The sequence below is a fragment of the Solanum pennellii genome, chromosome 10 (genome assembly GCF_001406875.1).
Source record: "Solanum pennellii chromosome 10, SPENNV200".
Classification (NCBI taxonomy): domain Eukaryota; kingdom Viridiplantae; phylum Streptophyta; class Magnoliopsida; order Solanales; family Solanaceae; genus Solanum; species Solanum pennellii.
In genome coordinates this window covers 78,059,958-78,072,461 of record NC_028646.1, presented here as the reverse complement: position 1 = coordinate 78,072,461, position 12,504 = coordinate 78,059,958, and the positions used below count along the sequence as shown (strand labels likewise).

The 12,504-nt window shown below is 28.3% G+C and overlaps 1 protein-coding gene across 1 annotated transcript; it reads left to right on the top strand.

Moving 5' to 3' along the window:
- Nucleotides 1-8,407: 8,407 nt before the first annotated feature.
- LOC107032228 (regulatory protein NPR5) lies at nt 8,408-10,665 on the top strand. Its single transcript, XM_015233814.2, has 2 exons — nt 8,408-9,058; nt 9,538-10,665. Exons 1-2 carry the CDS (start codon nt 8,585-8,587, stop codon nt 10,540-10,542), a joined length of 1,479 nt encoding a protein of 492 aa, XP_015089300.1. The 5' UTR covers nt 8,408-8,584; the 3' UTR covers nt 10,543-10,665.
- Nucleotides 10,666-12,504: the final 1,839 nt, after the last annotated feature.

Genomic DNA, 12,504 nt, shown 5'->3' with positions numbered 1-12,504 from the left:
ACATAGTGATGAATGGAACAAATCAACAATCATGACATCGATATTATATTTATATTAAAGTATAGATAATATTACTGAATGAGTTCTTTTTATTTGTATCGATGAAAAGTAGCAGTTATCTCGTAGATATCGTAAGGAAATAAAAGAAGAATCAATGAAGTTTAATGTATTGACATGACTATTCAACATTATACTTGTACATTTATTGCTCAAAAATTAGTCTTCTTCAAACCTACTACAATTATGTCTTTGTCCCATGGTAGTAAGTACTGCTGCACCTACAAATCCTACAAACTTTTTGACTATTTTGTTTTAGCTAATTGATTTTCACCATATACGTATATTCTAGTCGATTATCGTCTAGTTGTATCTCTTATTAGTGTATGAAAAGATTCGTATATAAGTAAATACAAATTTTCGTAGATATACAATAGCCAACTTTGTGTATACATATCTCGTATCTCATACATGAATACAATGAGACACGAACGTTTTCATAATAGTATAAACACACATTCCCCTCTTCTTCTTTTTTTAATCTAAAGATTTTATAAGCAGTACTCGATATTTACATTAAACTATTCACTAGATTACAACTTATTTATCTATATGACTTTTATTTTTATTATATATATATATATATATATAATAAATTAGACTGATTATTCAAATAAATTATTTATGTGTGAGTGAATGGAAGGTGGTGAATAACCACTCAAGATATATGACGCAGATTAGACTGCTTTTACTTTAATCAGATGTCTTGAGTTCAAATTATTATTTTTTTTAAAAATAAATTAATAGAGAATGCGCCCCCTCAAATAAATTCTACGCAATTCTTATAGAAATATCAAATATCGATAAAAAATTTAAAAAGGAGAAAAGAAAAAGGTGGTCAATAAAGAATATAGAAAAAGGAGACTTGAATAGTATAATGAAACTATAAGTTCAGTTAGCTAAAGCTGCTTTAAAGAGAGGCAAAAAGAATTTTATTTTTTTTTAAAAAAGACAGATTGAAAGAGACGCTAAATATGAAATCATAACGAATCAGTTCTTTTCGATCAAAAGCCAAAAGGATCGTTTATGTTTCGGTAATTTCTCGTATGGTCATTCAATTAATAATTGTTGTATAAAAAAATATATTTCTGATTCTATTTAAAAAGAAAAAAACTCTGAATTAAATCATATCAACACTAATGCATGCATCGTTTTCTTATACTAATTTGGAAAAGGTATATGCTTAGACGAGAATAGTACTAGGATGACTTACCAAGTTATTCTAAAATTATTGAATCCCTAGTGAAAATTAATTACTCTCATAAAAATTAATATTTTTATCTTTGAATCAACATTTATAATCATCAACGAGTGTAGTGCAATGAATTCATCCATTTGTAACCAACTAACATCTCATTACTCATATGCCAATCTTTATTAGATAGCATAGGAGCAATAACGACCTATAAGTTTTGCGTCTTATTTTTTTGCTTAGATCCATTCAATATAAAAAATTTATACTATTAGGAAAATAGTTTTGGTGTGTGAGTTATGCCAAATACCTAATTGGTGTATGTTTTACTTTTAGTAGGGTTGAAACTACCTCGGTCTATGAAAAGGCGTACATAGTCAAACCCTAAATAAAAAATGTTTAGATCTGAGCGTGAAAGAGATAATGAATGGAATGAATTTCATTGCGATCAACTTGGTCAATTCGACTCTTTTGAGTTAAATCTAAAACCTAATTTACATATATGACTCTAAAATATTTCATATTACAGACATAAATTTAAATTAATCGTTGATCAATTCGACTCTTTTGAGTTAAATCTAAAACCTAATTTACACGTATAGCTCTAAAATATTTCATTGCACAAACACAAAGTTAAATTAATCTTATCATTGAAGTAAGGTGAGTGAAACATTGAAGTTAGTGCCACATTGCCCCTCTTTACCTAAACCATGACTGGAGTTAAAAAAAAAATCTTGCAAACAAATTAGTGATCTGAAAAGTACAAAATAGAGACTGATGGAAAGATGGAGTAGTTCATTGTATATATGTGTGATATCCATTGTCAAAAAGAAAGAAGAAGATACACTTACATTGTCATTAGCAATTGTCACATTTGCATTGTCTTGTCACATCAAAGTTTGTATCTTAATAAGAAGTGACCACTTAATAATGTTTCATGCATTAGCTTGGGCTGACCCTTTTTTGGATTTTATGATCTATTGAGTTCTATTGCGGTGAATTCAAGATTTAAAATGGTATAGTTAAATTTATAAACGTGGTTCAAAAACATGTTGATTCAGATGATCAAAACAAGTAAGTCTGAGATCTACCACTAACGAATTTAGTAATTAGAATGAGTTTGAGATATGGTGTTAGTAGATGAGAGTGTCGCCGAGTTTAGCTTGATCTAAACACAAGTGGTGTATTGCTTAGTGACTAGTGATCGAACCAAACATTTAACTAGCTACAAGAAAAAATTGGATATGTTTCCTATCTAAGACATTTAATTTTCTTATAAACGGATGTTACGACTTACCTTATATATATAAGTTACCATGACCTAATGAATTCGATCTAGACAGATTTATTTTCATATTTCAAATATTTAGGTGTATGAACAAGAATATAGGAATATTTTTGTTAGATGGTTTCTCCTTTTAAATTGAGAAATTGAGTTCAATTAAATTACTTGTCTATATTTTAGATTTACACTGTGAACTCCACTTGATAATTTCTCACTTTCAAATTCTTTTCTTTAATGAATTGTGTCTTCAACAACACAAATGACTTATTTTATTGGGTAATGAGTAATGACCAATAGTTAATTTACACTAAGTTTGAGATATTTTAAATTTTTTTTTGGTCCACATGCAATCATAATGCAATTTTTGATGATACTTCTAGTGAGTGTGCAGAAAGACAAAAAAGACTAGTCATAAAAGTAGTAGAAAACTTTTCCTATTTGTCACTATACTATTCTTCATTTTTGAAGTCTCCAAAATATTCTGTCTAAACAAAAATGTAAATACTATGATACATTTTCATCATTTGGTTCCATGTGATGTTAGTCACAAACCACATATCATATCATAGACCTACCCCATGCATGTTCCACTCAAAGCGTGAAGTGAAATCAGAATTTGAAGTTTATATATTACTCGTAGTTTTGAATTTGTCATTATATTTAGGGGGCGTCTATGACGATCTAGATTAAGTATTTTTTTTTTAATTTGGATTATTACCTTAGTTCCACTTAAGTTGAAAGATGGGAATTTGGAGGTCATCATCTTAATGCCACTCAAAAAAATTGAAGTATTATGGACTTGGTTATGATTAAAAGTTTGTCTAAAAAAGGAAGAAGTCAAAGGGGTTAATAATAAAGTGGATTTTTTAATTGGATGGCTTTTGCTTTAACAAAACATACTCCTATGGGTTATGTTCCCTCAAAAGTAAGTATGATCAATAAATAAGGTCATAAAGCAATTTGGTGGCCTTTTCTTGAAATGGATAGTTGTTAGCTTATGTAGATAAATTGTGATGTGATATTGTTCGATATGAGTCTAATTCATACTATATTCTCTAAGAGGTATACAGTTTATTATTTAAATTATCAATGCGAGAGTTTATTTGAATATTTAAAAGTTTTCATCAAACTAGGTTTCACCGTGGCTCATTGCTATGATTTAAGAATCTTCTCTTCGAACTTAATTTCAGTGACTTATTATTACGATTTTTTACGAGTCCATTTATAAATTTCACTCTATATCACTCACTTGACTAAGCCCAGAGCTAGCTGCTTCATCGGTAAAGACAATTAATAGATTCGAGCCCTAACACTTTGTAATCATTGTTTTCATATTCATCTCGTTAAATCATTTTATTTGATACAATAAGTTAAAGATAAAAACACCCTTAACAATGATCATATGATATTGTTCGTTTGAGTGGAAACCTATTACTCCCAAAAAGTTTTCACATAATATAAGTATATTTTTACACTCTTTATATGTTTTGCAATCTTTTCAATTATCAATATAATTCTTTGTTCATACTCTCAACAACATTTAACCTTCTATTGTAAGTTAAATTTTAATAATTTTATAAATATTTATACTTTAATATGTGACTCACTTTAAATTTCTTTATTATCCCCCTTATCTTTAATTTTTGGGATAATGTACAAGTGCCCCTTCAACCTATGCCGAAATCTCAAAGACACACATATGCTATACTAAGGTCCTATTACCTCCCTGAACTTATCTTTTAAATAATTTTCTATCCTTTTTCGGCCTACGTGGCCCTATCTTGTCGTTCAACGCTGGTTGATTTTTTTTTCAAGATAGTGTCAGTTAAGTCGAAAAGGGATAGAAAATTACTTATAAAATAAATTCAGGAGGATAATAGAACGTTAGTATAATATAAGTGTGCCTCTGAGATTTCAGATATAGGTTAAGGAGTACTCGTGCATTTTCTCGTAATTTTTACATCTCTCTTAAAGACTTATTTCTCATTATAAAATCTAAAGAATGTTTTTATCATATAATTACTCATAAAGCCAATATACATTGTATAAAATTACTTACTAGCTAATTAACTCCTTACTTTCCCTAGTTGGAAATTTAAAACTCTAGAATTAAAATCAATTTTAGGAAGCTTTGGAATCATTATTTTGAAGTCGAAATCATTATATTCTTCAAATGTCATATGGTAAAAGATCATGAAAATAACAGTAAATATTTTTTACTACTTTTTTTTCCCCATTAGGAAATTTTGTTTGAGTCAAAGATAGAATCCAAAAAAATACTTGTGACTTTCTTTTAAATAGTTGAAGATAATAATAACTTTAATATAAAAATTAATTGATTCCTGTCCCACTTGGTTTACCAATTGTCATTTTTTTTGAAATTAAGTAAAAATTTACTCGATATTTAAAGTTTTTATCGGAGCTCTAAATAAATTTAAATCGCACATCAATTAAAGGCTTATTTAGGGATTGTGTTTCCAATAAGATTTTCACTATACCTAAAAATTCAAACTCAAAAACTCTGATAATAAATAGAGCAGTCTCACCATTACATCACTAACAAGTCACGACCCAGATTGGACACTTGTCATCTTTTATTTCTCGACCTCAGCTAGAATTTGTGACACATACAGTGAAAAAGAAATAATTGGATACAATTAACTTGAATTTAATATAATATCAAATTAATTATGCATAGTGATAAAGAAAAAAAATAGAGCATATACTATTTGCATAGTGAGTACGTCTCAATTTCACTAAAAATATTTTTAAAAATGTTATATGCCTCTAAAAAGTTGTTTTGATATATATACATATACAAACTATTATCTTATATTCATAATATAATTTTTCTAATAAATTTTTAAGATAAACTAAAAAAAAGATATTTTAATTGAAACAAAGAAATCATTAAAATTTAAGATAAAAATATTTTAATTTTTTTTAATGTGAAGGGGTAGTTGATGATATTTTTTTTTGTCAAACCCTAATTTAATTTGTCAGATTTTTGGTCTATACTATATAGTGTCAAAATTGGCCGACCTTTCTAATTAGAAATACAATGTGTCTTCTCCAGATTCTAAAGGTTGAGAATCAAATATAAATTTTATTATATCTTAATTAGTCTCTCATTTTATTCGATATATTTTTCTTTTTAGTATGTTTATGAAAAAAAAAATAATAACACACATTATGTAAAGCGATATCATATATAATATGCTTCTTCATCCGATAAAACTATTTAAAATTAATTTCTTCATTTTATCTTTATATAACGTTATCATTTGTACAATTATAACCTTTAATAAAAGTTTATTCTTTTATTGTGGGATAAGAGATAAGATGGAGAAATTGAAATTTCGTTAATTATATAGCTAATTAATAAATTAAACTACTAATTTTTTTTTTATTTTTCCCATTTGACCTTACTTTTTTGGGATAAAGATAGCTGAAATAAAAGCCTGAGTTCAGGGAAAAAGAATAGCTAGAGAAATAAACCTAATGAAAGAGACTCTATACATGTATAATATATATTCGTGATATTTTTTTTGTTCGATATTTAATATTTGTTGAAGCTCGAGTAAATTTAATCTTTCTTTAAAAATTCCCACTTTGAAGTAGATACGATTTAAAATTTAAAGTTTCTGATTCTTACCCCCTGAATTTATTTTATTAATAATTTCATACCCCTTTACAGTCAACATGGTGCCCAACGCTGGTTGATCTTTTTTTCCAGATTAGTGTCACGTAGGTTAAAAAGGGATAGAAAATTACTTATAAAATAAGTTTAAGGAGGTAATAAAATTTTAATATAATATAAATGTGTCTCTGAAATTTTGAATATAAATTAAGAGATACTTGGCATTTTCCCTATAAAATATTATATTGATTTATAAACTATAATAATGTTTTGAAAATATATATTTCTAAATTCCTTAATACGATTAGTAAAATTTCTAGTTCCGCCATTTCGGAGAAAGGTTGAGATATGTGATGAAATGACAATTCAAACGTCAAATCGGAGGATGTCAAATCATTAGACAGTATGTGATATGTTGTCAATCACTGCCCTTCTATTTCTTCCCTTTTGTTTTTATCTCTTTTATTTTCCCTCTAATTCATTGCCCTAAACAAATTATACAATGAGTTTTTTCTATCTTTTTCGAAATTTTAAATTTGAATTTTTTTCAAAATTTTAAATTTGAATTTTTTTTATTAGAAAGTGTTTTATACTTTAAAGAGGAAATTTTAAATATAAATTTAAATTTAGACGAATTTTAATGAAATATCAAACAACAGATAAAAAAGAAAATTCTATATTAAATGCAAATCATGAATATGAATTGATCGATCTTAAAATTTTTTTCATTAAATGAGATTCGAATATAAAACAGGTTTTGTAAACGATTAAATATATACAAATAACAATTAAAATTTTTTATTTTAAAAAAATTTAAAATTTATAAAATAAAAATTCTGATTTCGCTTCTTCGTCTATTCAGGAGGTTGGATTTAGAGGAAGTGCCAACTTATCCTATGCTACTATAATATAGGGGTTATTAAGTAAAAGTATATGTGTAGTAGTAATATATATATAAACAATATTTAAGAACTTAAAGTTTCATTATTTTATGAGTTACTACTTATTTTTTAAGGGTGTGAACAAAGATACAATATAATAAGTAATATTTTCTTCATTTTAAGTTATTAAGATCGGTTAATTCATATTTATGATTTGCATCTAACATAAAAAAATATATAGTAAGTAATATCATAGATTAATAAAAAAGTACATAACGTTTTTTTTTAAAAAATTTTTTTCAAATTCACTAGACGTACTTAAACCAATATAAAAAAATAACTTAAAAGATATACCGTAATAAATATATAGATTCAAATTTAACTCAAACATATATAATACTATTTAACTTTTTAATATAAATTTATATTTTTATACTAAAAATATTAAATTCAAATAAACTCATCATTCATCCAGTTAAATCACGACGAATATACATACGATTTACAAGTAGACAAAAGGAAAAAAATAAATAAAAGTTACACATAGAATTATAGCTAGGCTTATAGCACCTATTTACTATTAATTAATGAAAGAAAAACTTGGTAGCTAGATAGGCTAACAGTAAGCAAATTTAATTAAATTATACTTCATTTTCCAAGAACCTTTAATTCACAAGATCACTAAATTAAATACCTTCCCAAGAAAGATCTGCATGTTTAATTAGGCATAAATTGACCATCTCCCTATCCTACCCTCATACATCAATTTACTGAACCGATTAATTTAAATTTATATCATATATTATTAATATTGAGATTTGTATCATATATTATCGTTTCATTAAGGATTACTTAGTTAATTTTCACTTAAATTTTAAACAATACATCATTATGATAGTAGTGAAAGTAAAATCATTACTAAGAGATTAAAAATATGTACAGTAAGTGAAATATTTGTCAATGATATTTAATGTACAATTCTATATGACCCCGTAGTATAATCAGAAAGTGAAAACGATTGATATCTTAGGCATGTCCACACCTAGTAAAGAATTATAAAAGTATACTAAAGCGTAAAATCTTAACATATTTCGAAAATCTATTACAATTAGAAATTGATAAAAAGTACTACTAACTTAAGCACACCCAAACTTAAAATTATAAGGATGAGTTATAACGTAAAGTCATAACATATTTCAAGAACAGGTAAAATAAATAAATAAATTTAAAAAATCAATATTTTTATATGTTAAATATGTTTTTTTTAAATACCTCAGCCGTCCATAATAGCCACCCACCCACCCACCCTCTCACAAAAAAATAAAAATAAAATCTATCCTCATAGCAAAATAGAAACTCCATCACTAAAATAGAGAATCTCACAAAAAATAACAATAATAATAGTCTACTTCTTTCATCATCTTATACTAGAAAAAAAAAATAACAACTAACACAAAATCATCTTCCACTATGTGAATTAAAATCCACCAAATTTTTTTTTTCTCTCATCTATACAATTTATAAACAATATGAATACTCTTGAAGATTCCTTAAAAACTCTCTCTTTAGATTATCTAAATCTTCTCATCAATGGTCAAGCTTTTAGTGATGTTACTTTTAGTGTTGAAGGTCGTTTAGTACATGCTCATAGATGCATCTTAGCTGCTAGAAGTCTTGTGTTTAGAAAATTCTTTTGCGGGTCTGAGTCGCCTGGTGGCGGCCCAGACCCTTCCGCGGGCTTTGGAAGCCCGCGGACCAGTACTACCAGTAGTTCACAGGTAGTAATACCTGTGAACTCGGTAGGATATGAGGTTTTTTTGTTGATGTTACAATTTTTGTATAGTGGACAAGTTTCAATTGTGCCACAAAAACATGAACCAAGGCCTAATTGTGGTGAAAGGAACTGTTGGCATACACATTGCACATCAGCCGTTGATCTTGCACTTGATACACTCTCAGCCGCTAGATCTTTTGGTGTTGAACAACTTGCGTTGCTTACTCAGGTTTAATTTAACTTTATCGGATTGTTCCGACTCTTTGAAAATATTTGTTGAACACCATGTGATTCCTAACGTGTTTTTAAAGGTTTCGAGCAATGTTTAGTGGAGTCTTGTTGTTAGATGTGTCATTTCACTTGATTTCATATTAAAGATTTGGAGTTTCTTTTTTTTCTTGATTTGGTTCTTGAGTCATGTCTTTCAAGAGTGATTTATATATCCCCAATCAAATCCACTTTCCTAATTTGGTTCCATGAACCTATATTAAAAATGGAATTATTTGATGTTACCCTATATATAATCAAGATTATGCACAAAAAAACATATATCAATTGTCTTTTTGATTGGAAAGATAGAACTTTCTAAATATGTCAATGTATGAAAAACTAAATCACATTTAGGGACATTTGTGAGTCTTGTTTTTTAATTTAATTTTGTTCGACTTGTTTGAGACTGAGGCTTAGTTATTGTGTTCAATTCCGCAGAAGCAATTGACAAGCATGGTAGAGAAAACTTCAATTGAGGATGTGATGAAAGTTTTAGTTGCTTCAAGAAAACAAGACATGCCTCAACTTTGGACTACTTGTTCTCATTTGGTTGCAAAATCAGGCCTTCCACCTGAAATCCTAGCCAAACACCTTCCGATCGACGTTGTCGCGAAAATCGAGGAAATTCGCCTAAAAACTTCATTAGCGCGAAGATCCTTGATCTCTCACCATCACCAACACTATCACCATCACGACTTAAGTTCGGCCTCGGAGCTCGAGGACCAAAAAATTCGACGAATGAGACGAGCCCTAGACTCATCCGACGTGGAATTGGTCAAACTTATGGTCATGGGAGAAGGACTAAATCTCGATGAATCGATCGCGTTACACTACGCGGTCGAGAATTGTAGCCGGGAGGTTGTGAAAGCGTTACTCGAGCTCGGTGCAGCCAACGTGAACCACCCGGCCGGTCCAGCTGGCAAAACCCCCCTCCACATTGCATCGGAAATGGTGTCACCCGACATGGTGGCAGTCCTACTAGACCACCACGCAGATCCAAATGTCAGAACGATGGATGGGATCACGCCGCTCGACATTCTACGAACCCTAACTTCCGATTTCTTATTCAAAGGTGCGATCCCTGGTCTAACTCATATCGAACCAAATAAACTACGTCTATGTCTTGAGTTAGTTCAATCCGCGGCTATGGTAATTTCACGAGAGGAAGAAAATACAAACAACGTCCCATCTTCCACCGCGATATTCCAACCTATAAACAACGAAGATCATGGTTCTAGCACGAGCAACACGACCAATGTGGGAGGTAATAACCTCAATCTAGACTCCAGGATGGTCTATTTGAATTTAGGTGCTGGTACTTCAATTACACAACAAATAGGGTGCAACAGAATGACGAACCAGGATGATCATGATAATAGTCACAATAAACAAAATAGGCATGGTGGATTTGACCCATCGTCGATGTATCGTCCATATTCATGATGAGTATTTTCTATCTCTTGCTTATCTATCTAATTAATTTCTCTTTTACTAAATAGATAACAAAATTGTCTATTATCATTATGAAACAAAATTGGGAATGGGAAATTAAAATATTATATATGATGGTCAAGTAATCTCATGGGAATATTATTAATTATTCAAAATTGCATTAGTACTATGTTTCTTCTCAAATCTTTCATCATCTTCTTTTACCATATATGCGTTATAATTAAATACTTTTTCCGTCTCAATTTTCATTAATTGTTATAGTTTTGTCATATAGTTAGTATTTTATGAGTCAACTAAGTTTTTTATATACATTTTTAATTGTTAATTATTGTGATTATAATATTTCAAATATAAATTTCAAATATACAAGTTTTGTTTGGAATAGCTTAAAGCTCTAGTGTCTAAATTCTTTATTAAAATTTTTAATAGTAGATATCAAATAAATTGAAACAGACGAATTAAACAAACTTCTGTGTTTTATTTAACATATTGAGATTAAATTAAAATTATAACTTGTTTAACTTATCCTATATTCTATATGGGATTAAATTATATCATTTTGATATTTCAATAACATATTATATTTTAGCTATTAATATATTTATACTTCTAATCAAACGTAAGATAAATTTAATCTGATAATACAATAGGCATTTAGCGGTGGAATTGAAATTAAATTAATAGACAAAAAAGAATCTGAGTTTTTAATTTGCGTTTGATGATAATCAAGGGACACAGGCCAAATTTTCCACAAATTAATGGCCTGTCAACTCTTTTAGTTTAATATTAAATTAAAAATTTTAAATATTTATATTAAATGAATTATATATATATTTTAAATATTTATGTGATGGACTATTTTCTGCAACCAATAATTTTCTTGTCTCCACATCCCACCGCCTGGTTTCCATCTTGCAGTTTTTGTCCCAAATTAAATGTTATATAATTGAATTCGTATCATTTAATATATATATATATATCTTTTTTTATGGTGTGTGCATTTATGCCTTTTAAAAGTTCCAAAAAACATGTTTGATGTTCGAGTTATAGAATTTTATTTATTCTCAAGATAAAATTATAGAGACTCGAAATATAGTTTTTCACTAAAACTCTGAAGAATAACGTATATATATGTGTCATAATCTTATTTGTCGATCGTTATTTATTAAATATCGAATCGATATAATTGTGTCACGTGATCTTATTTAGTCTTTCGCTAGAGTGAGTGATATATATATTTTAAAATTTTTAGACAAAAAAAATATTAATATCACAAAAATATGACAAATGATATCTATAAACTATTTTTTTCAAAGAATTTTCTAATCACAACATGATTTGGTTATGAAAAATTTGATTGGCTTGTCTTGCATGAATGCAACATTGAGTGTGACTACACAAATAATGGCAATTATTAATATAATTTATTCTGGATTAATCTTTGCAAAATCTATCCTCTTTTTTGTCTCTTGTTCCTTTTTTTTTTAATATAAAAGAAAATCACTTTTTAACCAACAAAAAACACAAACGTGTAAAGGAAGCATTTGGTGAATTATTTTACATAGTTAATTTTCAAGAATTTATTATATCCTAAGATCATGTCCTCGCTAAGACTTACACTACTAATTTTCTTATATATGAAAAATAAACAAAACTTGCCAACTCCTAGACACATGAGAAATGTTTCAATCACATATATTGAAGACAAAATTTTATCTCTATCGACTTAAGCTTTCAGATGAGATTGTCATACACTTGAATGTATTATGAGATGAGGTGTCGAAAACATAATAAAGTATAGGTTGATCATAGCCTTATCAGGCAACATGAGGGGTGTGTTAAAGATAACTAAAAGTGTGACCTCTCTAACAATATGAAAGCTTGACGGATCTCATAATAGAGCAAATTAAACAAAAAGTCAGCCTTTTGACATCTCTCAGGCTCTCAAAGAAG

Bases quoted from the DNA above. Each gene is read 5' to 3' on its own strand.
- LOC107032228 (XM_015233814.2), top strand. From the start codon at position 8,585: ATGAATACTCTTGAAGATTCCTTAAAAACTCTCTCTTTAGATTATCTA. The intron at 9,059-9,537 runs GTTTAATTTAAC...TCAATTCCGCAG, and splicing joins AACTTGCGTTGCTTACTCAG to AAGCAATTGACAAGCATGGT.